General features: G+C 40.3%; 1 protein-coding gene across 4 annotated transcripts in view; it reads left to right on the forward strand.

The window, feature by feature from the left end:
- The first annotated feature begins 1,420 nt into the window (after window positions 1-1,420).
- nsmfa (NMDA receptor synaptonuclear signaling and neuronal migration factor a) overlaps window positions 1,421-27,714 on the forward strand; it is a 45,129-nt gene continuing 18,835 nt past the window's right edge. For 2 of the 4 annotated variants that reach the window (XM_085279314.1, XM_085279311.1), the window contains exons 1-4: window positions 1,421-1,721; window positions 17,252-17,313; window positions 17,603-18,538; window positions 21,006-21,072. In XM_085279314.1, the coding sequence (XP_085135440.1) occupies window positions 1,651-1,721; window positions 17,252-17,313; window positions 17,603-18,538; window positions 21,006-21,072 (1,136 nt within the window). In that variant the 5' untranslated portion in view covers window positions 1,421-1,650. The remainder of the gene's footprint in view (window positions 1,722-17,251; window positions 17,314-17,602; window positions 18,539-21,005; window positions 21,073-27,714) is intronic. The other 2 variants (XM_085279312.1, XM_085279313.1) reach the window with 2 other exon arrangements.

The raw sequence follows: 27,714 nt of genomic DNA on the forward strand, positions 1-27,714 counted from the left end.
AGGCAGACAGAGAGGCAGACAGAATATAACACATGCAACTCAAACAATACATGAAACAACAAATCCTTAAACACGGATAAACAGAAACAAGAAACTAATAATAATCTATCATCATCATCACCACAAGCACTACAAGAGAATAAGAAAACAATCCATAATGCAAAAACACACCAAAATAACTGAAACACAGATTTATCATAAAACCCAACAAAGCACCAGAGAAACATAAAGAACAATCTATCATTCAAAAATAAACCAAACCATAACAACTCAAAATGCTGGGTCAAACTGACCCAGAACCATGACAAAAAGGCCAATAGTATATATGAACAAAGTAAGATTCTTAATTGCTGGTATATTATCAAATCTATACATTCTATATCTAATATTTCCATTCATCATGAGAGAAGCTACACCCTGTACACCTCAGACTTTCAGTGTAACTCCAGGTCAGAAATATGATAATATTCTGCAGTATTAGTGATGGATGGTGGTCTGGAAGGAATCATCTGCTTCTGAATGTGAATGAGACCAGAGACGAGACCAGAGACATGGTGATCGTCTTCAGAAGGAAGACAACGGCTATCCTGGGAAAGCATGTTGATATGGTGAGGTAGTATGGCATCCACGTTGAACTGGAAGACCAACACAGTAAATGAAGTGTATGCAAAAAAAGCAAGCTGACATCCATCAATGTCTACAGTAAATGATGGAGATTTTCAGTCACCCAGGACTTCAGGACTTGTAGCAAGTGCAGTGTACTTTGCTGTTGTCTGCCGTGGGAGCAGATAATATTATCATTATTATTTTTACTATTATTATTATTTCAACTGGTGTAACAAAAGAATTTCCCGAAAATGGGATAAATAAAGTATTTGGGGTATATACGAGTCCAATGGTCAACACAATTCAACTGCTGAATTTCAAAATCATCTAAATGTAAAAACAGAATAAGAAGAAATAGAACAAAGCACACGCTAAAGCTCCAGTGGTATTATTAATTGAAGAAATATTTACAGAGCGCTGCAGTGCCTCATCCTGTCTTTGGTTGAGTAGGAGCCAGTTACAGCGTTTGTGTATGTGTGTGTTAGAGGGGGTGGATGGGGCTTTCACCAAAATGACCGTTTATGTAACACCAGGAAATAAATAAGTAAAGATACAGAGATCACAGTCCCCAAAAAGGAGCATTAGATGAATGGCAGAGGTGGAGGTGGATGACACCACTGTTGCAGATACACGGCTCCCCGCCTCCACCTTTGCGAGCACGATGAGGACGATGGTGATATCGCCAACCCAACAATCCTCCCATTGCATTTTTTTTTTATCAATGAGAGAGAGAGAGAGAGAGAGAAAGGGGGAGGGAGAGAGAGAGAGGGGGGGGGGGGGGTATTTTCAGCCTCACTCTGGCAGCTGTGCAGCTACCCCACGTACATGCTCATATCCGGAGAGAGACAGACAGAGTAAGAGAGAGAAAGAGAGAGAGAGAAGACTGACTTCCTTCTTTTTTGCTCTGCAGACGTGACCTATCTGCTCCCGGATTTCCCTGCAAATTTTTTCTTTTTTCTTGCGATTTTTATACTGTTTTCATCGTCGCATTCCTCCTTCCTTTGGAATGAACTGTTTTCCTGCCTGCATCGTTTCCATGCCAGCATGGGAACTGCTGTGTCCAAGAGGAAGAATTTAAGAAACGATGCGATTTCTTCTGTGGCAGCAAAAGTTAGGTGAGTGACACTCGGAGCTCTCGGCTTATATCTCAGTGTTATAGTACCCTTAGGAAGTCTTGGCAGGTGTTTTAGCCTTCAGGTGCGAGCGACACGAAGTTCCCAGGTGTGACAGTTTTGCGTTTTGATGGATTACCACTGCGCTATCCTGGATATAGCCAGTCTGCCTTGTAATGCGCAGAGAGGCTCTTTGCGCTTTTGGTGGTTGCTGATTGTCCCGCGTCTAGCTCGGAACGTGCACTGGGGCAAATATCGATTAAAGATCTCCCAAAACTGAACCTGTTATCAGAAATTGATTACGTGATTAGGATGGCTTCATGCAATTTCCCCATATCTGTGTTTTATGTAATGTAAACCTGCTGCAAGATGTTTGCTCCTGGCGCGTCGGAGTGTTTCTGGATGTTGTGAATGAAGCATCATTGTATAACCAAAGTCATGCAGAGGCAAATTGGGACTGCCGTGACTCAGAGTGTCCCTGATACATTTTCCCAGTTTGCCACCTCTTATTAGCCGCTATTTAAAAAATAAAAAAAATCCTGCTATTTGATTGTTATTTCAGTTTAACCAAAAGCTGCTTTTCTGTCTGGCCGCAGAGAATCGAGAAAACAGTACAGCGATGAGACGGCAGCCTTCACTCCGGGGTGGGCAAATGAGCCAGCTGTCGATTAATCAGTCACGGCAATCGATTCTGTCGTTGCACTAATCACCTATCACGACCAGTCATTGGGTCAATCACAGAGGGCAGCACGGGAAACGTCCGTTAATTTTTGCAGGCTGGAAAAACAAGACTCAGACTGTTTGGCACGAGTCCAGCCCGTTAAAACCTATTAGGGACTCAGTCTGAGAGCCGTGCGTGTTTTAAACAGCCAGAACCGCATCCAGCTGTTGCAGCACTACGCAGAGGGAGTAAGGAGGCTGTATCAACGATGCTGCCTTCTTCCTCACATCTGCGAGGCTGCAGTTCGCTGGAAAGCACGTGTGCCTGTGTGTTTCATGTGTCCAGGCATCAAGCGCAGACAGGACGCTACAGTCCCACATGAGCTCGGAATACAAAGCAGCTCTCTGCTTCAGAGGGTGCCTCACAGCAGGGCCCAGTGTTTTTAATTCAGTCCGTGAATGACCTTGACTTGTTCAGACTATAGCGTTCACAGATGTGGGCTGATGTGTTGTTACGTCATTCTCTCAGGGTGTGTGTGCCTTCTTTACATTACACAACCATGCTTTTAGCGATGTTGCTTTTAGCGCAGTGTGTTTTTGTGTCTGTGTGCTGCCCTAAAACGAAGATGAGAATGTGATCCTCCTGCACGATTAGAAAATGGACCCAGAGGAGATCCTGAGCAGGTGTTCCACTGTGAGACCCTGTGTGCCCACCGCAGGGCTGCCACTCTTTTTCTTTCCCCCCTTTGCATCTACAAAGGGACTGCACAAACTGTTACATGTCTGACTCAACTGGTAGCCCCCCCCCCCCCCCCCCACACACACACACACACACACCACACATGCTCCCCTCCTTCTTCACTCACATAAGCACAAACACTCAATTTCAGAGCTTATTTATTTATTTTGACTAATAGAAGAATCCACCTCACCTCCAGTATATGGGAAACAGAGTTGATTCACATCCAATATTTATCAGCCTTTCACCTGCACATAACCTCATGCATGAGGAAGTGAGAATTTAAAAGAATTTAATAAAAGCGCCCCATTTCCATCTCTCTACTTGCACATGCACACGGTTGCATGGATCCCATGTGTGTCTCTTCATACAGCTTTTCTTTTTTTTTTGTTTGTTTGCTTGTCTGTTTTTAAGGTTATCTTTTGTGCATTTTGTGCTGATCTTGTATCATGTGCCATGCCAGAATAAGGGAAAGTTAAGCAGCGAGATGCAGATTTGTAACCGTGAGTGGGATTTAATACTTTCTCCCACTAAAATCTGTTTATTGTTAATTTATAGCAACGTGAAGGAAGGAGACTTTGCTTATACATTTTAAGTTACAGCAAATCAGACACGGTAACCTGGAGTTGGAGTCAACCATATGGCATGCCTTTATGTTCCTACATGCTGGAAATGATGCTAGTAGTGAGGCTAGGTCAGGGGTGGGCAACTCCAGGCCTCGAGTGCCGGTGTCCTGCAGGTTTTAGATCTCACCCTGAGTCAACACACCTGAATCAAATGATTAGTTCATTACCAGGCCTCTGGAGAACTTCAAGACATGTTGAGGTGTCATTTAGCCCTTTAAATCAGCTGTGTTGGATCAAGGACACATCTAAAACCTGCAGGACACCGGCCCTCGAGGCCTGGAGTTGCTCACCCCTGGGCTAGGTGCACTAACTGTTCTTATTTTTACCTTAAATCAAGTGATGCTGATCCTTTATGGTTTTCAGAAACTTATAGGCAAATGGCAATACATCTAAACTAAAGTCTGAGTCATTGGAAAAAGTAACTTTAAATATGCTTATTTTTAACTCTTTCTCCAACTCTTATACACTCCCCCACACATCTTTCTGAATTATAAATATCCCCCACTTTTCCTTTTACTATTTCCAAACCATCCCAGATGCCAGTCAGTCTATTTTGACTTCATTAAATGAAACTTCCAGGGGCCTTTTAAGAGCCAGGTATAAATGTCAAGCTTACTTAAACATCTAGCAAACTCACACACTTTTTGTAATACACATAATTATTTATTGTTTTTTATCCTTCCTTGCATACAGCATCAGCGTGATGGAAGAATATGAAATGCCACAAGCAGCGAAAGTTCTGGACTTTAACTTTAAGCTCACACTTGTTAACTAATAACAAGTGTGAGCTTGGTTGACAGTAAAACAATTCCCCACGGCCCCATTTATTAAAACCAAGAAAAGGATCTTTCTCTAACTTAATTATTTCTTCTTGGCAAAACCTGTCACTCTGCTAGTGCTTTACATTGTTCCCTTTAACTAGGAATGCCTTCCAAAGGACTGGCCAAATTAAAAGGTGACGTGGTGATAACAGAAGGACAAAAGAGTGATGACAAATGTTGCAAGGAACCACAATACAAATCATGTACAATATCCAAAATAAAAAACAAAAGAATCCATTGGCAGTGATACCTAAGTGGAGCTGATAATGTGTAACTATGGCGAAAGCTGTAATGCTTAAAGGTCATATGTTATTTTCATGTTATTCATTCCTTATGACTTATGAACTCATTCGTGATTTTTGGAGAATCACATTGTGATAAAAACCTACAAATTTCAAACTCATAGCACCAGAAATCAGTTACAGTTATCCTTAACAAACAATAGATGTTTGCAGTGTGTTTCTTGGCAGTCAGTGCAACAGCTGTTAAGACATTTTAGTCTGTACCAAAGTGGTGGACAGACTGGCATCCGTGTCCTCACAGCCATGCCATTAGCATAGCTAAAAAGAAGAAAAATGTGGTGAGTTTTTAATCTGTTAATAGGTGTGCCTGATTGGAAAGCATGCACAAAGATATTTTCCTCAAGTGATCTCTTTTGTCTTGAGATATGAGGAGGCGTTAGAGGTCTGAATGCTACTGAAGAGACACTGGCTTCTTGTACCCGATGCTCGACAGTGCCTGTGTCATCTTGTGCATGCTTATGGATTTCTGTTATGAAACAGGTCACACTCTCCTCTCCAGCAGCTTCGGTGAGGTAGCTAGTGACAGAGAGTGAGGAGGGAAAGAGAGAGGGGGACAGATTACCTCCTATGTACACACCAGAATTCTGCGACACTGAGCGAGGAAGGAAATGCTTTGATCTGTCGATCAGCCTAAGAGGAAGGCTGTGCTGTGGTTCGGCTGAAGGGCAGTGGACAACAGCTTCCACAGAGCTCTGAGAGTGTGGAAAATGGACTGAAAGATGAAAGACTTTTTTTCTTTTTTTTTTTTTTCCAGACTGATGCAAATGAAACATTGTGTTTTAGTTTGTGGAGGACAGTCAGGTGGCCTGCAGTCACTCTGTTATTGGGGGCCAGCGATGTTACATAACTGTTAGAATTTTTTTTTTTTTTTGTAATTTCGATTTATTCAAACGCCATGGAAAGACTGCCTCCTAAATTTTATAAATCTGATTGTGTTTTGGGCAAAATCATGCTTCGTCGTGCTTTTGCTTATGTTTTTCTCATCCGCTATAAATTATTCACTCCGTGTTTTAAATGTATTCTTACTACTTTATTCATTCTCATTTGAGTGAAAGAAATCGCTATAATATCTACTGTATCTTAACCTCCTTTCCCTCCTGCTTTGTTCAATTTGTGTAATTTGTTCATTTAAAATGCTAAATGATTCACATTTTATTCATTACAGTCTGAATAATCATACACACTCCAGCAATGCTGTGTGATTGTTGGTCTGTGACTGCCATTCTGTATTTAATGTTTCTTAATGAATTAGGACGCTTAATTTGCTTATTATGAAAGTTACAGGTTACAGGGGAATAGCACCAGAACAAGTTTGTACTGTAAATGGACCTCAAGTGAAAATTGTTCAGTATGCCAATAGATTGTAGTAGGGAATTGTGTTTGAGTATGCCTGCTTAATGTCATGCAATCTAGCACAGATTTCAACAGAATTTCCAGAAATTTTGTGAAAGAAAATGCAGTTTTATTTTGAAAAATTTGCCCCATTCTCAATGCTCTGCCTGTTCCAGAGCAGCTTATGTTAAAGATTTGGATTTCAAGCTTTTACTGTGCATACTTTGTCATGTGTTTGGGTCCTCTACTTCACTACTACTGAGTGAGGAACTCCGGTCTTATCCATCCCATGCTGTGGTGAACCTTTCTTTGAAAACATTTATATTTTTATTTTGGTTCACAGCTATTCTTGATCAATCCTTGTTTGGTGTTGGATGTATTCATGTAAGTGGAAGTTGGAAGAGAGGTGCCGTCAAATTAAACTATTTATGATCGATAGATTGCAGATAAACGAGATACAAATGGAACGTGCGTGAGCAAGGGTTTTTCTGTGCTCGATGTCTGTTATGAATAAGATGTAAATACACTGTTGGAGGTAATCATATGATTGATGTTCACGTGATAATCCTGGGACTATTTTATAAGAGACTTCTGATTTTGTCTTTTTCGCTTAGCAGAAGATGATTTTAGTTGAATTGTGATTATTTATTTACTTGTTTTTTTTCCCATTTCCGTTCAAGTTTCCTTTTAATGTCATGGCTAAATGAGATACCGAAACATAACATAAGCTTCTGGTGATGTTTTTTGTCTTTTTATTATTATACTTGGTTTTTCTACTGTCACAAGTGAAAATATACAGTGGGAATAAGCTCTCTGTGCCCGCTCTATAAAAAAGATCAGCGTTAAATATGTGTTAGCTGCTGCAGAAAAACACTGCTGTGTGGGAATCAGTGTCATCATTCAACACCGTATGTGGTTGTGGTGCTTCAGCCTCTAGTGTACTGACATTTTAATCAGATCCCTCCTCAATGCTTGGTTCCCACATGTCCCATAAAGCATTGCACCTTTAAGACTGCAATTAACATTCCCATGTCCCTATTGAAGGGACATGGGAGTGTGCAACAAGTTCCTCAACAGGTTCTCATCACCTCGTGTGTGTGTGTGTGTGTGTGTGTGTGTGTGTTCTGTGAAACAATTCAATTAGTGCATCTGAGAGGAGGATATGATTAAGAGGCATTAAGGAATCTGTTTCCTTGGCAGCCGATTGCTTACGGTGGATGGAGAGACACCCAGAGGAGACATCAGCTCTGATGATATTCAGACCAGTGGGAACACTGCCAGAGGAGACCTTTCAGCCATGGCAGGGGATATGGTCACTGTGTTAAATGATATCAGAGTCCACAGAGGAACGAGGCACATTAGATATGGGTCAATAATATGAATGAAATGCTGCATCATTGCTGTAAAGAACAGTAAGCAAGTTCTTTAATCTTGTAGGTCCTTAGGGATCCATTTTATAGCCCTGCAGATAAAGGTCAGGTTTATAGCTTAAATATGAGAAAGAACACAATTGAAGGAAATTGTTTCGGTTAATGATCATAGATTTATTTTCTTCTATTTATCATCTTTGTTTTGGATTTTTGTTGGTTGTATTAATTTAACCCTTCATATCGATGTCATTTCGAGATGGAAAAATGAGAAAAGCCATTTTATTAAAGAACAAAGCACATAAGAAGTGTAAGAAGGTTAGAGATATCTCTCAATATTCATTCTATCCTTCAAAGCATTAAATGAATCTCATTAAAAAGCTAGCATTATGTTTCTAAACGATTAATTGGACCATTTGAAAACAGTTTGTAACAAATATACAGTGGGGCAAAACAGTATTTAGTCAGCCACCGATTGTGCAAGTTCCCCCACCTAAAATGATGTCAGAAGTCAGTAATTTGCACCAGAGGTACACTTCAACTGTGAGAGACAGAATGTGAAAAAAAAAATCCATGAATTCACATGGTAGGATTTGTAAAGAATTTATTCGTAAATCAGGGTGGAAAATAAGTATTTGGTCAATAACAAAAATACAACTCAATACTTTGTAACATAACCTTTGTTGGCAATAACAGAGGTCAAACGTTTACTATAGGTCTTTACCAGGTTTGCACACACAGTAGCTGGTATTTTGGCCCATTCCTCCATGCAGATCTTCTCGAGAGCAGTGATGTTTTGGGGCTGTCGCCGAGCAACACGGACTTTCAACTCCCGCCACAGATTTTCTATGGGGTTGAGGTCTGGAGACTGGCTAGGCCACTCCAGGACTTTCAAATGCTTCTTACGGAGCCACTCCTTTGTTGCCCGGGCGGTGTGTTTTGGATCATTGTCATGTTGGAAGACCCAGCCTCGTTTCATCCTCAAAGTTCTCACTGATGGAAGGAGGTTTTGGCTCAAAATCTCACGATACATGGCCCCATTCATTCTGTCCTTAACACGGATCAGTCGTCCTGTCCCCTTGGCAGAAAAACAGCCCCATAGCATGATGTTTCCACCCCCATGCTTCACAGTAGGTATGGTGTTCTTGGGATGCAACTCAGTATTCTTCTTCCTCCAAACACGACGAGTTGAGTTTATACCAAAAAGTTCGACTTTGGTTTCATCTGACCACATGACATTCTCCCAATCCTCTGCTGTATCATCCATGTGCTCTCTGGCAAACTTCAGACGGGCCTGGACATGCACTGGCTTCAGCAGCGGAACACGTCTGGCACTGCGGGATTTGATTCCCTGCCGTTGTAGTGTGTTACTGATGGTGACCTTTGTTACTTTGGTCCCAGCTCTCTGCAGGTCATTCACCAGGTCCCCCCGTGTGGTTCTGGGATCTTTGCTCACCGTTCTCATGATCATTTTGACCCCACGGGATGAGATCTTGCGTGGAGCCCCAGATGGAGGGAGATTATCAGTGGTCTTGTATGTCTTCCATTTTCTGATGATTGCTCCCACAGTTGATTTTTTCACACCAAGCTATTGTAGATTCACTCTTCCCAGTCTGGTGCAGGTCTACAATACTTTTCCTGGTGTCCTTCGAAAGCTCTTTGGTCTTGGCCCTGGCGGAGTTTGGAGTCTGACTGTTTGAGGCTGTGGACAGGTGTCTTTTATACACATGATGAGTTCAAACAGGTGCCATTCATACAGGTAACGAGTGGGGGACAGAAAAGCTTCTTCCAGAAGACGTTACAGGTCTGTGAGAGCCAGAGATTTTCCTTTTTTGAGGTGACCAAATACTTATTTTCCACCCTGATTTACGAATAAATTCTTTACAAATCCTACCATGTGAATTCATGGATTTTTTTTTTCACATTCTGTCTCTCACAGTTGAAGTGTACCTCTGGTGCAGATTACTGACCTCTGTCATCATTTTAAGTGGGGGAACTTGCACAGTCGGTGGCTGACTAAATACTTTTTTGCCCCACTGTATGAAGACTCAGAAGTAGAGGACCCAAACACATGACAAAGTACGCACAGTAAAAGTCCAAAAGTCGAAATCCAAATATTTAATATAAGCTGAGATCACAAAAAATTGTCAGCAAAAAATAAAAAAATAGAAACAAGCGGAAACAAGAGGAATGCTAACTGGAGAACACTTAGTTACTACAGTAAGGCCAAAGCTGTGGTGTAGATAGTATACACAGGTGAGTAATTGGCTGATTGAGAACATGTATTTGGAAAAAACTCCCTAAGGATGGTAGTAATATCCAAAAGTCTGGGCCACCCCTCATTTTTTTATATTTTGTTTCCAGGGAGCCAGACTTTTTCTGAATCCACAAAAATGGCAAGGATAACACATGTGACAGGCATAAAATAATATGTTTGAATCAGCAAGGTGATTCCCAATGAGCTCTTAGCTGAAAACTTGGTGTTTCTCAGCATGGTGTGCAGTGTGTCCTGCAACAAAACTGAGGAAGCTGGAACAATGTTGGATAAAAGAAAAAGTGATAGGCCTAAAAAAAAAAAGACCCACTGTTCATCTGTATCTGACTGTCAGATACAGAGTGATAGCATCTGAGAGTCATGTCCTCAAGAAGTAGAAAACAATCCACCAAACACCTGACACTGGACCTGAGTAATACATCTGTCGCTGTAGCTAATCCAGATATTGTTCATTGAAGCCTCATCAGAAATGGTCTAGATGCAAGGATACCTCTCTCCAGAAGCTATTCTTAAGGAAGGGAAACAGGGAGGAAAGGCTTAGGTATGCTGGGTTACACAAAAACTGGACTAAATCAGTGGCAACAGATGTTATAGTGAATCCAAATTTGGGATTTCTGATTCAAATTATCATCGAAATGTACAGAGGACGTCAGGAGAGAGGTACAACAGTCAGTGATACCGGGGATATTGTCAAAATTAAGAAGTGATCCACCATGAATTACCTCCTAGAAAGCATCTGATTGCCAAAGGCTACTTTTTTCTGCATGCCAGTGATCCCAGACACACTGCCAACCCAGTATGATCACATTGACACACTATCAGTCATGGATTGGCCTCCCCAGAGCCCAGACCTGAACGTTATTGAAGCAGTGTAGCGTCATTTTCAAAGATAACGAAGCAAGAGGCAGCCAACATCCAAAGAAGTGTTTGGAATGTCCTTCAAGAAGCCTGCAGAACTATTCTTCAAGATTGCTTGAAGAAATTAGAAGAAAGGTTGCCTTAGAAAATTCATGCTGTGTTGAAGAATAAAGGTGGTCATACGAAATATTGACTTTCAAGCTCATTAGCGCTGTACAGACTCAATTTGTCTCTTCTATACTGTATATCCATGTATGCTTGCACACGTTTTAACAAATTTCTGCACCTTTTTCCCATTTTCCTAGTAAAATATAGAAAAATAGGGGTGACTCAAGAGTTTTGCACCGCACTCTAATGTAACACTGTTTTTGCAAGTGTTACATTAGAGATGACAAAAACTCTCTGTTCCACACAATCTGTTTATTTAATTATATTACTGAAATACAGCCAGTTACTTGGAAGAGTGTGGATTGCTTGTTTGGCGCCTATCCAAGAGTGAGTGGACATTTTAACTATTGACAGGAGGAACCGAAGCAGGAAAACATTTGACTGACAGCCTTCATCACGTAGGTGTAAGTGCACCCTGAACAAAAAGAAACAAGCCGAGAAAAGAAAAGTCAAACAACAAGTGGATAACGTAGGACTAATATAGGCAGTACTGCTCCTCCAGCTGCACCCATTAGTAAGTGATTACACATTGTTCTCTCTAGATCCATGAAAAGTGCTGAGGTGTATCTTCCTGTTGTTGAGAGTCCTTTTATGTGCCTGAAGTGGTTAGTGGAGTTTCTGACAAAATGTATTCAAGAAGTGGAGTGTGTGTAAGTGGTGTCTGACTCATTCATCTGGTGTAATAAGTACACTACACACGACCTGCTTAGTTCTAGACACAAAGTACAAAAAAAAAAGCTCAGATTCACTCTGACCTGCTCACTCAGAAGAAATTGAAAAGATGACCAGATAATATGGAGCACCTTAAGGTTTCATGTTGTACCCACAGAAGTTTACATAACAGGAATAAAGCTGCTCTTGGAATTGTGTCTTTTTTAATTCAGAAAATGGCCCCAAAAAGTCCTTACAACAGCCTCCCTAAGTCATTAAGGGTGCATATGAAAGAGATTTTGATGAATGGATCACCAAAATGTCAGTCAGACCTTAACAAAGGAGATTACTGTTTGCCTCTCATTCCCTACGTAATGTTACAGGAACCATGACAACAAATGTCCCCTTTTCTCACCATAGTAGTAATTTTAACCCAAACCAACATGTTTAAACAATCCAAGCTAAGTATTTATTTTTAGTGCGGTTGCATTATGAAAAAGATTTATTGTTCTACTGAACAGAAGAATTGAATATTGAGATCAGAGTACTGGTGGGGTGCAAACAAGGCGATTTAGTCATTTACAATTGAGGACAGCTGAAGACAGGAGTTGGTGTCGTGTTCAAGGATGCATCATCATCTTATTAAACATAATTTGACCTTTGAAAATGCTGTTTCCAACATCATCTTTCAAACAACATGGACAACAAGTACTTAAAGAGCTGAAAATATTGAACAGACACAAAAGAATGGCCCATTAGTCCAGGCGATGCTGCATTTTCACGTATCTAGATTCAGTGTATGACAGTCAGTCATAGCTGACTGACGGGTGCTGCTTTCTGGTGTCATTTCGGCTTGCAGTGTGCCCCTTGATTTCTCTAGCCTGGTGTGAGGGGGCAGCCACACGGCCTGATTGGTGACATGATTGTATGAGTGGGTCAATCTTTGTAGCTGTTTCGGTGATACAATAGTGCAGGAGCACAGAGATTTGCAGGTGGTACTGAGAGGAATACTGCAACAGGCTGAAGATATAAGAGATTCAGTAGAAAACTTTGAAGAAAATCTCTGCAATCACTTTGATTTCTGTTTCAATTTTTGCTATTCCCACCCAAGTAATGATTTCTTTCTCTGAGTTGCCAGTCAATGGTTACAGGGTTGTCTTGGTGTGATAATTCGGACAAACAATTGCAAGTGCATCAACCATAATCACAGCTTAAGGTACCAAACGGTGATGTGCACAATCATAAATATGCAAGACATGGTTGATGCAACAGGGAAAACGGACACAAGTGATGCTTTTTGCTTACTTTTCAGCATTGCAGCTCACCAAGTAGGCAACAACATAGCAGGATGTCAACCGTTTTCATGTTGTTGTCTCCTAAGCTGCAGAGTCAATGAAAACAGATGCTCTGACGCTTACCTTAAGCATCTGTACTAATAAACAGTAGCGTACTACATTAGTTAGTATGACAATTGTTGAAATTTAAAGAGTTTTATTGTAAATTAAAAAAAACACTGATGTCCTTTTTCTATCCACCTGTCTTTCCTCAGGTTTAGTCTTCTTTCATTTTTAATATGGTCAAATTTTTCTACACTGCTCTTCCTCTCAGCTGTAATCACTTCCCTGCTCCTCAGAATCTCCCCTCCCTAACTTGTCTCTTTCCCCAAACCCCGGTCACATGGCTGAGAGCATGCAGGACGAATTTCATATCTAACTGTCAAGCTCTTCCTTTCCCTTCCCTTCATCATTTTTCACCGGAGACTATTTATCAGTTGCTACCTCACTGCCCCCGTGCTGTGCTCACGTATCACATATGAAGCTGGTGCAAAACTGTGAATATAAGACGGCACTGTAGAGAGAAAGGTTTTGTGTAGTGGATGATTGAGAGACGTTCTGCTCTATCCATTTCCAGCTCTGTTTCCTCTCATGTATAATGGATGATGCGTGCCTCTTGCACCATTGTTTGCTGATTCTAATCAGAGTGCCCAGCCTGTTGAATTATAAAACAGGTGGGCCAAATGAAAATGTATCAGAGGTTCTGAGGGACACCTGCTGATTAAAGTATAGACTACATTTATCACAAGTGTCCTTAATTGTGATTATTGTTACTGCAGGCACACACAAACTAAAACATTTCTTTTTCTTAATGCCCTTAAGTACCATTAGACTCACATGTCCGTATGCAAGCACATGCACACGCAGCTTTATGCCCATTACAACTGAAGAAGTCGGGGGTTTCTGAGAAGAAGTTGCTGTAGCAGAACTGCAGCGGCATGGTGAGCTATTTTTAGAAATGTGGTGAAAGGAGCTGGTTGGTGACACAGCACGTGCAGAGCCTTAGTCCTCAACAACACCCCCAAACTCTCAAAGGTTTGGTTTACATTAGCTGCAGTCTTAACCATTGACAGTGAACAGTGTAGAAGCCAAAAGACTCTGCGGTCACACAAGAAACATTTAAAATTACCGGTTAATTTGTTCTGTGTGAGGTTTTTGTTTTGCAGTAAAAACTTGTTGAACTGAGGTCTGTTCATCTATCCATTCATTTTCTTCCATTTATGCAATTCAGGGTTTTGGTTTGTGCTAGAGCTTATCCCAGCTGTCATAGTGCAGACCAGCACGTGGCACAGGGAGAACACAGAAACTACAAACAGCTGGATTCAAATACAGTGCTAACAACCGCACCACCTTTCTGCAAATCCCCAGCGTGGAAAGGTTGGGTCAGAGGCATACACATACTACTGAGCCCTCATTGAGCTGAGAAAAAGTTCACGCTTCAAAATGTTTTTAGCAGTGAACAATACAAAAACATCTAGTGTGAATTTAATTGAGATAAAGATCAGCACTACAGCATCTGCAAACTCTTATCATATAAATTACCTGACCCTGAGACAGCCCTCAGTTATGCTGCAATAGGCCTAGGCTGCTGGAGGTTACCCATGATGCGCTGACTGTTTCTTCTTCACTTAACTCTTTTCAGTCTCTGTGTGTTTATACACCACTCTGCATTAAATTAAAACGAGTTCTTATTCATCTCTGGCTCTCTTCCACAGCATGACCTAGTCCTGTCTTCCTCCCCTCACCATCCCTGAGCCTGGTTCTGCTGGAGGTTTCTTCCTGTTAAAAGGGAGTTTTTCCTTCCCACTGTCGCCAAAGTGCTTGGTCACAGGGGGTCATATGATTGTTGGGCTTTTCTCTGTTGTCTTTGTATTATTGTAGGGTCTTTACCTTACAATATACGACACCTTGAGGCAACTGTTGTGATTTGACATTATATAAATAAAACTGAACTGATTTTATTTTAAAATTGTTAGTTATTATTAATCTCTGACTCTCTTCCACAGTGTGTGGAAGCCCGAGGTTTGTTCCTGTTGAAGGGGAGTTTTTCCTTCCAACTGTCACCAAGTGCTTGTTCATAGAGGGTTGTCTGATTGTTAGACCTAAACAGTATAAAGTGCCTTGATGTTGAATTAAATTGAATTGAATTAACTTCAATTAAATTTACTTACATTTACTTTTGGTCCATGCTCACCTTTAGTGGCTGAATGTCACACAGAAGAGGATTTAGTTCGTAGCACCCAAGGACCAAGGAGATAAGTGATCTATTTGAAAGACAATATCCCAGTACAGGGGATTGGGCTAAACATAACCATTAGGAAGATAACTTATGTCACTTTGGTTAAAGATGGGATTATATGTTGTTTTCTGCTCCCAGTTTTTTAATTGAGGCTCCCAATCTTGTGCTGATCAATGAGTAATGAGGTAATGAACACAAATGTTGTATTTCCCTTCTATCATGTGAAGTTTGGCCATTTAATGACACAATCTTCTTCTTTTGCATGGTTCTATTAGCAATATAATAGAGTACTATCAAAACCCACTGTATGTGGAAAATGTGCATTAATTTGTACAACCACGCTTTATATTTCTTTATTTATTCCAGTATTTGTACATCACAGCAATGGAAGGAGGCTGAAGGGACGTGGATCAGAACACATATTATCACAATTATATGGTTCTATGCTCGGGTCAAACTTAAGGACAAAATTGTTTTATAGTTTTTAAGGTTTACAGATATCTAGAGGTGAGAATATGTACAGGAATATTAACTTCTCTTACTGGACTGCTAGTTATTTCACTTACATTGCTTACATTTCAGTATGGCACATATGACAGGCTGTAGAATATGCCTATATGGACTGCTATAAACAGGTCAGGTTTTATCATTAAATGGAAAAGTCAGGTTTGTCAGTCAGGTTTGTTTTTGTGCATTGTCTCAAGAGGAGCCTTGAGGGTTAAAGGGGTGAAAGAGCACAGAGTGCACTAAGAATACAGAGCTGTGTCTCAATAAGAAACTGTGTGAGAGAAGTGTTTTCACTGCACTCCGGCTCTTTCTGTGATGGAGATTGTGTGAGTCAGTTTGTGTATGTGTGTGTATGCTTACTGTGCTGGACAGGCTTTAATAATTGACGGTGGTGCCGGGCGGAGGTGTACACCCACAGATTCTCCTGCATACAAGGGATTCTTCAGCACAGATACGTCAGCAGTTAGCTGTATTGGGAAAGCATAACCACTAGGAGCATTTGGGCTGCGGTGTTCAATTAGTACTAGTGTAACTAGTATGTTAGTATAACTGATATTGATATTGTGAACACATCAGATTATTATTAAAAATAAATATAATATGCATAATGCTTCCATTTTAGAGATAAACTCAGCATTTAAAGTCTGCATACAGTCAGCTGACAGTGTTCAAGTAAAATTAATACATTAAAAACATTAAGTGTTAAAATGGGCTGAATTATAGATCCCTTAATAGAGCAGTAGGTGGTTTCTTTTTCATCGAGCTTGCTGTTGGAAAGTTGAAACTATAAACAGCATATTTCAAGAGCTTAGCCGGTGGTTTGCTTGTATGGTAAAAACGACTACAGTGGTATTTTCTTCTTACACAGTAACTCATTGTAAGCATACAGTGTTTAACTCACTTCTCATGTCCTCTCCTCTGTCATTCCTTGTAGTTATCACTGCAGTACATTTCTCCAGAGTACCTATACTGACACTGAAAGAACATCTTTGTCTCTCTCATCCCTTTTCCATTACACAGAATCACTAGAGGAACATTAGCAGGTCAGTGTCAATCAACCGTGAGATCTGGGACTATTATTTTTAAAGGAGAAGCCCTCCTTGGTATTTAATTTTTGCTATATGTGGCTAAATGTGTATCTGTAAAGTGTTGTAACCTGCAAAGAGTTGTGAGTAAAAGATTAACCTGTTAGCATCTATTTTTGCTTCTACCAGCACATTAACAATCTTGGTCTGTTGCTGTCAAGGTCAAGTATTCACAGATATAGTAAGTGCAGCCACAAAACAAAAAAATCCCAGCACACCCACAGTCTGCCATCTGCAATTACACCTATCAATGCAAACTGAGGACCCACTGAGAAATTAAGTCGCCCTAAAACAATCCTTCACTCTATCGCCTCCTGTTGTCTCAAACTCTGTCTCCCTCAGGCTGGGGTTGCCTGGAGCGAGGAGATAAAACGGCTCCATCTTAATCTGTGGGTGGCACAAGCCTACAAAGAAGGCAATTAGGATTATAATTTACAATTCCCTTGCCCTTCTCTCCTCTCTCTCCCCTTTCTCTTCTTTCCCACTCATACCTCCTTTCCACCCATGATTTAATGTCTTTATGTGTGTCGTGTATGTGTGTGTGTGTGTGTGTGTGTGTGTCCCCACAGAGCAGCGCGAGCATTTGGAGAGTACCTGTCCCACACACACCCTGAAAACCGAAACGGATCAGGTCAGCGTCTCTGCCATCCTGTCATTTGTCCATCCCTCTATCTCCCCTGTGTGTGTTCCTTTATGCTTTTAGTTCTTTTCTCACCTCATCCTCTGCTGAAATGCCAGGAAGCACTCATTGGTGTGTCACGATGACAGCTGATAACCGAAGAAAGATGATTATCCACTGTGCCAGCTTGTCATTTTTTTCCCACTCTTTCTGTTTTCTTGCTCTTTAGCACCTTGGTATATTTCTCATTCTTTAGCACTTTTAGTTGTCTTTATAACCATCTTCGTTTTTCAAATTCTAGCTCATCTTCTGTGTGAAACCTTGGTGGGTCCTGACCCGGAGTCGCCAAGTGACACATTTGGCCCCAACAACAACAACCACCTCCATCCCTGTTCTGAAACTAAGGGCTGTGAGGACAAACAGGAGACCAGCCTAGTGACACAGCCACTGGGCTTACTCCAGCCAACCCCATCTTCTATCACACTTTCTAACAAGGCACCAGCACGATTGTCCCTCGAACGCAGCTTCTCAGTGGAGGAAGACCAGCAGAAGTGTGTGGAGTGTACACTGCAGCCTTCACGTGTGTACACCATCACCACCCAGCACGGTATGCTGATGAGCGCCGGCCAGGGCAGCAAGGAGAGCCTCGAACTGGACGTCCTAAAGGAGAAGTCGGGGAGCAGTGGGGTAGGATCTAGGGGTGGCTCGATCCAGCCTTCCAATTCCCCTTCCTCCGCCTCATCGTCTCCAACCCAGTACCATCGCGTAAGCAGTGGCCGTGGCACCAGCAGCTGTGGCAGCCACCATCACAGCAACCATCACCATAGTATGCACCATCATGGAAACCACCACCACCACAATGTCTCGAGCATGAATCCACCTTCCAGCAGCGGAGGAAGTAGCGCGGCAAGTGGAAGCAGCAGTAGCAACCAGCAGCCGCAGCTAACCGCTGCAGGCTCTCACTCTCATCATGCATCACACCACCACACCCACCATCATCATCACCTGTCTCAGCCTCCACTGCAGACCTCAGTCAGCGCCCACAACATTCGTAGCTGGGGCGAAGGTGGAAAAGGGGAGGCGGAGTGTAGCGGGTTGGCTTGTGAGTCGTGCAGTACTGCTCCCTCTCGAAGCCAGGGTTCCCTGGACCTGGAGAGTGCATCGAGAGAGGCAGGCAAGCAGCACCGACGCCTAGAGCGGATGTGGAGTGTGGACCGGATGACTGGGCTGGAGAGAGGTGAGAGGGTTCAGGACACAAAGGAAGGTAGAGGCTCAAAAGGCACAAACAAGTGGGGGGGAGGGTAGTGTAAGGTTCTCCATAAAGCCCTGTGGCTGGAATGGGTATGGGACCAGAGATGAAATAGATTTTGATCTTTTTTCAGTTTTATGTAGTTATTTCTAAATAAATTAAATACACTTTAAATTTGACATACGATGTATATAATTAAGTCAAACTAACAGAATCAATAGAAGAGTATATTTTCTCTGTGAAGCAAATAATTATAATGGTAATTATTAATATTTTACATTTTTAGTAAACTTTAACAGTGATGATGTTTTGTATATAAACCAATAAGAATAGCTACTTAAACATTCACTTCAATTCAATACAGTTTTATTTGTATAGCACCAAATCACAACAACAGTTGCTTCAAGGCAGTTTATGCTGAAAGTTAAAGCCTCTTTATTAGTACAAAGAAGCAGAAAAAATAATAGAAAATGGCAAAAAGAAACTACAGTACAGTGCAAAACTCTTGAGCCACTCCTCATTCCTTAATATTTTGTTAGGGAAAATATAAAATTGGTGCAACAAGTTATAGAAACATGTGCAAACATACATGGCAATATGGTATATAAGGCAAAAATGTTTGTACAATTCTTGATATGACCGCCTTTATTCTTCAACGTAACCTGAACTCTCTTGGGAAAGCCTTCTTTGAATTCTTTAAGCAGTCTTCAGGAATAGTTCTCCAAGTTTCTTGAAAGACATTCAAAGCTCTTCTTTGGATGTCGGCTGCCTTTTGTTCCGTTCTCTGTCAAGATGATCCCACTGTGTGTCAGTAATGTTGAGGTCCGGGCTCCGGGGGGCAATCCATGACTGATAGTGTTTCATTGTGTGCTTTTCTATCCAGACATTCAGGTATACAGTTTGCAGGGTGTTGGCAGTGTGCTTGGGATCACTGTCATGCGGAACAATGAGGCCAATGCCAATTAGCTTTCCAGATGGTATTGCACTGTGGCTAAAAATGGACTGGATTTCAGAATTCCATCAATTTTGATAAGATCTCCAACACTGGCTGAAATGAAGCCCCAAACCATGACAGAGCCCCCACCGTGTTTTGCAGATGGCTGTAGACACTCCTCTTCTGTCTGATTTTAACTTTTTTCCCCTGCCTGTTTCCATGACTTTAAAATACTGTTGATCTGATTTAGATAGGGCTTTTCTTTTTTCTTTTTTTTAGGCCTCCTATTGCCTATGATGTTCTCCACTTGTCCAGTTTCTTAAATTTTCAATGACACGCTGCAAATTTTCAACAAATTACACTTGTCTCGGTGTACAAAATACTATTTGTAGATCCAATGAAAGAAATGGAAACCAACATGGTCTTTTTGGCAGGCTTCTTGTAATAAAGTGCCTAAAGATTGAAGTTAAAGTTATCTGAATAAAATTGTCTGTTATATGCAGCTCTGGTTCATTACTTAGGTGCCTTTTAATGTTGGGGTGATAAATAGATCAATGTTAAGTGGCTTAACAAACAACAATAAAGCATTCCTCTGAAATGATCAGGTATAAGCACTGGACTGAAACAAGAGAGAACTATTGTTCAAGACCGCTCTAAAAATTACAATGAATTCTTGGAAGCAAAACATAAAGAAAATGAGGATTGGCTCGAGACTTCTCCACAAAAATTCATCTTTTTAATTCATGATGTTTAAAGGACGGCACAGTGGTGCAGCGGTTAGCACTGTGGCCTCACAGTAAGAAGCTTCTTGTCTTCCCTTTCATGTAGAGACTTGATGTTCCCCCTGTGCCTACATGGGTTTGTATCCAAAGTCCAAAGACATGCTTGTTAAGTTAATTGGTTATTTCAGCTTGGTGTGTGGTTTGATGAATAGTTAAGAAAATGGACGAGTGAATGAAGGATGTTATAGTGATGAAAAATAGTGCAAATGTAGGTTATAAAATCACTAGTAAAACACACCTTTGGTAGTTTTCACGAAAATCTTCTCCATCAGATTACTTTTTTTTAAACTTAAGATTCCATATAAACTCTATTTATAATACCTGAGTATAAAACAAGTAACAAATAAGCCCTTCATAAAATGTCAAGAAATAACACTTATTGCTATCAGTGTTTATCAGTCTAAGGAAACAAAACAAAAATAACGGATGCCTGCATTAAAATAAGCTAATATTATATTTATTACTTCAAATCTATTTCTTCTCAGGTCTGGAGGGGATCGAGAGTTTGATGTTGTAACGTGGTGATCTGTATTTTTGACTCTTCGTCTGCCCGTCTCTTTCCTCTGCTGTCTCTTCCTTTGTGTCTCCCTCTCTCCATTTGTGGAGTGCTGGACTGTGAAGTGCTGGTGCTGGTTTTGTGATTTCATATTTCCAATAAATTTACTACGACATTTGCCAATATGGTCTATTTTTCTCTGTCTATTAAACTCGGAAACCTCATTTTTCTCTCTAATTGCAGAGGACACCAACTGGTTCCCCAAGGAAAATATGTTCACCTTTCAAACTGCTACAACAACCATGCAGGCGTGAGTGTCCAGTTCCTGTGCACACACGTACACAAACATGCACAGTCACAATTATGCCAGATCTGCTGTTTGAAAGGTCAGAGTAAACGTACCATGGCAATGTCTTATACAACTGCCTAGAAACAGACCATTACTGGCATACTTAACATTAAGGATTTTCTAATTGATTTATTATCTTCTAGGCTGCCATTGACTTCCCCGTGAGCAAGTTTAAAAATCAACTTGCAAACTATTATAAGTTTTGCTTAAGGAGGACATCCATCATAGTGACTATTTTGTTAATTCTCACATTTCCTTTTGGTTAAAATGTAATCAGCTACAAGTTTTTCTTCAAAGAAGAATAAAAGAAATGCTTAGACTGATCACTCTCATCTCATATGCATCATCATATTTATCGTTGTCCATATTACTAGTCTACACGAAAACCTGAAAACACCCCTTTTGAGGGCCGTAAAATCAATGCTGCATGTGCATTCGAGCTGGAATATTAGTCAGCACGTTTGAATAAAAACGCGTGCACCTATTTGTGTAAGTGCATGAATTTATCTCTCAAAAACACCTGCAGTTGCAGAATATTTCTACTGTCACAACTTCTGATTAAAATATGCAGAATCTCCCACCGTTTCCAGCAAACTGTTTCTCCCCTTCACTGTCATTTTACCTCTTTTTAAGTCATTCACTTTGTGTTTTCGCCTTTCACCTTGTATTAGATGCTTGTTGCACCATCTGTTGAGCCCAAAGTCACACTCAACCACATATCCCGCAAAAGCTGTTTGATTCTATAATTAAATGCAAACCTACGGCACTAATATGGCTTTACTTTATTAGTTTTTACACATGGAGATTAAACATAAACTTCCTCTGTCTCATTCTGATTCTGTTCTTTGCCTCTCTGAGACTCAGTGCTCTCTGGTGCCTTAACTGTTTCTTCTTCTTTCTTGCTTCTCTTCTTGCATGCTAATTAATCTTGGGACCATCAAACAGGATCTCGTGAGTATTGTTCCCTGCCTGATTTCTTTTTTCCTCATCTAAATCCCTCGTCCTTAACTGCTGTTCCTTAACGTAGATGCTATCATTTAACCTTCATCATCGGGCTGCTTGTTGCGCTGAGTTAAAGAAAATAAATCATTACAAGAGAGAACCAAGCAGGATGTAGCGCAGTGCTCTCAAATAATATGAAAACTGAAATACATTTAATATTGCGTGTTTAGCTCTCTGAACAACTATAAAGCGCAGTCAGCACAAATAATGTTAATTCATGTAAAAACTCAAAATGGCTAAAAATGTGACAGAAGGGAAGTCCGGTGTAATCCAGTGCTGCTGAGTAAGCCTGCCAAGCTCAAGTACAGAAAATGTCTGTGCGTTGGCTGACCTAAACCCTGGCAGCTCACATGCGCCCTGCAGTTTTACCAGTTTGGCACGCACACACTCGTCTAGGTCACAGCAATAGAGGGACTTTGGCCATTTAAGATATTTGTGTTAGTTATGTTGGTGCTCTAATCCTTCTTCACAGCCTTCCTAATTATCACTAAATCTGTGCTGGCTGACTTCAGCCATGTTTGGAACTAAATGTGTCTGAGAGATTTCATAAGTACAAGAACAAGTATTTATAGTGCAAAAATTCAATCCAAGTGTCTTCCAGTAAAATGCAACTTTTGGCTGTATTCAGTAAGTTCCATAAAACTTTGATAGATAAATAGCCTGTAAGAAATGTGCTGTGTGCAAAAGCTTCCTAACTAGCTTCAGCGATAAGATAAATGCTAACATATTAACACTGCTTAACCAAGCCAGAACCTTAACATTTCATACTACATACCCCTTCCTGCTGCAACACACTGTGACTAACTAAGCCCAGCTAACCCGAGCTGCTACTTAACACTGAAAACATGTCAGGTTTTTATTAAACAGTCCACTCTTCAGTTGTAAGCACAAAGGTATTCAGTCCTGATGTCAGTATTTGTTATAAAAATATAAAAACCCCAAATTAACTGATTGTACTAAACAGTATGTATGATTAAATATATCATCATTTGAGAGAGAAAGTTTTCAAAGATATCTGTGTAGTCTATGAAAATCTATGTACACCCTTACTGTTTCCATAGAAATCAAGGAGGTAAGTAGCAGGAAAGTGCTGTTAATCACAATTAGATTAATCAGTTAATTAGACTTGTTAGCGTGTTACATGTCAAAGTTCATGAAAGTACAATTAGAAAAAGATTGAACTAGTATGGCTTGTTGGAAGAGTTGCCATGGCAGCAGGCCTAGGTTTGACTCTTGAGATGTTTTGCCATAATGCACAGTGGCACGTGGCACATGTTGGTGAAAACCAAACACAACATACCAGCAAAAACACCTCATAGCAACTGTCAAGCATGGTGGTGCAGGGAAGATGATTTTTGCAACAGGACCTGGGCATCTTGCACTCACTGAGTTGACCATGAACTCATCAGTAAACCAGTGTTCTAGATGCTAGGCCACGTGTCCTAGAGCTAAACCTTAGCCAAATTTAGTTCATGCAACAAGATAATCATCCCAGGCAAAGTAAGTAGCAATGTTGTGGTTGCACTTTAGAGAGCTGTGCAAAAACAAATGGCTGGTAACCATAACGAACTAAAGCAACCTCGCAAAGAAGAATGGGCCAAAATTCCTCCACAACTCCTTTGAGTCATTGGGGTGTACTTAGCTTTTAAAAGGGCAGCATAGAGACCTTTGAAAACTTTCATTTTCATGTGACTCTGTGCTATTTCTAAAAACCTGTAAATAACATATCCAAGATCAACTCTGTTGTTTTGTATTATCAATACTTGACTAGGTAAACTAGCTAAAATTGGAGATACTTCTGACCAGTTTTATGGCTGAGGTGCCATGAAGTGCCAGTCTGGTGGAAGTGGATTAACACAATATTGTTTTGGGGTTTGTTTTTTTGTTTTCTTAAAATGGGATTTCTTTCCCAAACATAGAAAGTAAAGCCACACCTCTTCATTAAATGGGCATGTTATTTGAGGGGGATTTTACTCATTCATTTTTATTTACTCGAGCAGAATGTGAAGTGCCCACAGTGGGGTATCACTGGTTAAAGGTAGTCTAGCTAAAACTCTGATTTGGACAAATGTTAATCAGTTTCACAGAATTGTTGGGTCACACTTTCAAATGACAATTAAGACTGTTGAAGACATAATCGCACATTGAAAGTGGTACATTTCACACCACGTTTGTACTTTGACACATGGAAGTCCAGTGTGAGCCCAGTGGTATGACTTTCTGCTAGTCAGAACACACTCAAGTTTCTCAGTAGTTCATATGAACGAATGGCATGCCTCCACAAAAAGAAAAATCCTTCTTTTCTAAGAGGTCTTGCTAGGGGAAGATAGTTTTAATGTCAAGAAATGTTTCCATTAAAAATTGATGTACCTCATGTTGTGAATAAATACCCAAAGTACTGAAGAACGTGCATGTATTTGAGTGTAGCTGCTTTTTGAGTTCACATACCTGCAAGAGCTGATTTAAGTATAGTGTATACTCCAAACTCAACATAACATTAAAATGCAAAGAAGGGTGCACTAGAAGCAAAGCGGAACTGATTCTGGGATGGTACAAAAAGTAAAAAAGTATAAAATTCCCCCCAAAACAAACTATTTCTTTAAGAATTGAAAAGTGTAACACTTGAAAAGTCACTTAAGGTGACAAGATACTCATTTCTATGGGATGATGGATTATTATAGATGCAAACTGGCACATGGGGTTATTTACCTTGCTGGTCTTTTTAGTCAAAGCTATCTGCTGTCTACCTACAACAGCATCCTCTTTATAGCCCAAAAACCCTTGCAGCTCAAAGCCGTGGCATCAGCCTCCCTGCACTGTCCTACCCCTCACTATGCCAGCATTCTCCCTCTCTCATCCCTTTAATACTGTGCCACATCATGGCAGGGCTTTCCGGGGATTTGTGCAGAGAAAAAGGAGAGAGAGGGAGCAGGAGTCAGCAGAAGTCATCCAGAGGTACGAAGCATCCCCCCCCCTCCTCAGGCACAGTTTTTGGCGCTCATTTCTGGCTATGGTTCTGTTATTGCTTATTTACAGCCATATCTAATCTGTGTAAGCCAAATAGTTGGAACATGGCACACGAGATGTGAGGACATCAGGTTTTAAAAGAACCAGAAAAGGATCGCCTCACAATGCCCCAATTTCAAAGCCAGAATGAATCAAACTTTTATTCCAGTGTAAGGCTGGAAAATTGAAGATATGCTACATGGACAACTTATTTTTGTTTTTGTAGATAAGTTGTATGCAATTTATCTGAATTAATTTGAGAAATATTTTGTATAGTTGCAAGCACCTAAGCATTTAAATCTGTAGTACACCACAGGCTGCTTTATTAGAGCTACATTTTAAATATGATGATATTGTTTTTATAAATATGTGTTTATTTACCTCAAAAATTTTGATTCTGCAACATGGAGAAATGACTTTAGTTGCAAGTTCAGAACCTGTTTCACCCGGGCCCTGATACTCTGTCACACAGGGGCAGATGGCGTCTGCGACACGAGGCAGTACATCTCGATTCCTTTGACATCTGAGTGTTATCCATCTGCAGTGCCAATGTCATTAAAGCTGCGTGTTGTTTCATCGAAATGTGTGATTTGAGCACAAGGGAAAATAAACTGCAGAACAAACTTTTGGGGGCAGTTTACCTCTAAAACACACAAAAATCCATCCTGTGTCTGTCTCAAAGTGTTATTCTAAAAATATGGATTTTAGCACATTGAGGCTTTCTTTACCCTAAGGCTGTCAAAATATTAAAATGCATGTTTATTTTTCTTTCTCCATTGTGGCTTTTTATCCACTCTAACTGGGTATTTGAACAACAGAAACAGATCAAAAACAAAACCAACCTCAAAGTGAATGCATTAGAAAATGCCTGCTTTGTGGACAGGGAACATTATATATTTTATAAATGAGACATGAAATCTCTTGATGACACAATACTCTTTGTGATTGACTTTGTTCTTCATCATTTCCTTTCTGTAACTCTGAAACAGCTCAGTGAAAGCTTCTGTATGGAGATGTTGCAGTGGTGCTGGCTTAAGAATGGGATTTATTGTATTTTCTTGCCCACGGTGAACTCTAAATAATCATCCATATCACAGTCTGCTGATATAAACAGAATTTAAAAATGTATTCACATTAGGGTAAATCTGGTCTCTACCACAGCACAAAAGAATTATTCGTATAACAAGGCAATTTTCACGCAGGGTTTCTGTTAAAAACCAGTGAAAGCAGTGGATTCAATGCAAATTTTTCCACTTTGTTTGTTATATTATGAGATAATAATAATGAAGATAAAACTATAAACAAAAGCAAGTAAAAGTGAAGGAAACATTTCAATGCCTAATCACTCCAATTTTTACTTTCACTCTTGAATTCTCTGAGTTATTACAGCTGCTTTGTGGCTTGTTTACGTGGGCTTTTTTATACCGTTCCTTATTTTCTCTATATTTTTTGTTTCGTTAAGCAGACAGATCGATAGATAGACATCTGAGACGGTTCTAAACGCTCTGTTTTCTTTCTACTACTAGCTCTGAATATGTGTATAACATGGCCACACAGCCACAGGTGTCTGAGCAGAGCAGTCTGACCCATCTTCTTTTTATAAGAGACAGCGAATCTGATTTATATTGCGTGAAATTCTCCACATTCACTTTCACTATTAACTGAACTAAAACTGCATCATTATTATGTGTTATAGCAAAAATATCAAAAATATATAGTCGTTAAAAATGCCATAAGAGTCTAGTGTTACTTCCAAAACACAGGGAAAAACAAAGCCAGGAAGTCCTTTCCATAATCATTACTAAAAAAAAGTGTTCACTTTATATCTGTGATTTTCATCCCTGTTGTCTGCACAAAATTAAGACACTGCAGGTGTGATAGCATCTATTCATTTTCCACTTATTTAACTAGGTGGTGTGATTATGTTTCTGCTCATTTAATCAGCAATTTAGTCTGCAAATTTTACAGTTTACTACTGCAATAATGAACCACATATCATTTTAATAATCTAGGACTAAAGGAAACAAAATAGTTTTTCTGTGATAAGTATATGCACTATATTTAATTTCTAATTTAGACCATGTTACACTAGATCTAGATGATGAAGTTAGCTGTACAAACATGCAAAATCAAACCATGAATAAGTTATTCTCCTGACATTATTAAAGAAGTAAATCAAGGGAAAGAAGACTCTAAAGACTTCTTTCCCCTTTCTGCTGCTTCTATATTTATAGGCTTTACCAACAGACAATCACGCATATATTTCCCCACACACAACCACACGCTGAGACCATTAATAATGAGTGTTGACTGGTAGCTTAGTGAATCAACACTGAGTGTAGAGGGGACATGGGAGGAGCTCAGAAAGATAAAAGGATGTTTATCTGGGACTCTTGCATAGAACATTATGTCAGGATCAGGCAGCAAGTCACCCACAAAGTCTACACAAACCACAATACTTTGCTGCTATTAAGAAGATTAAACGCTTCCAAACAGTGCATGGTAATGCAACATCTCCAATATTTACTTACTCATAGGCTAGTATGAACGTTTATGTGTGTATGATCTGGTTTTAGATGGGTCAAAACCAACACC

This window comes from Mchenga conophoros, linkage group LG7, assembly GCF_057382185.1.
Source record: "Mchenga conophoros isolate Kocher_MC1m ecotype Shallow Benthic linkage group LG7, M_conophoros_male_GT1.1, whole genome shotgun sequence".
Lineage (NCBI taxonomy): Eukaryota > Metazoa > Chordata > Actinopteri > Cichliformes > Cichlidae > Mchenga > Mchenga conophoros.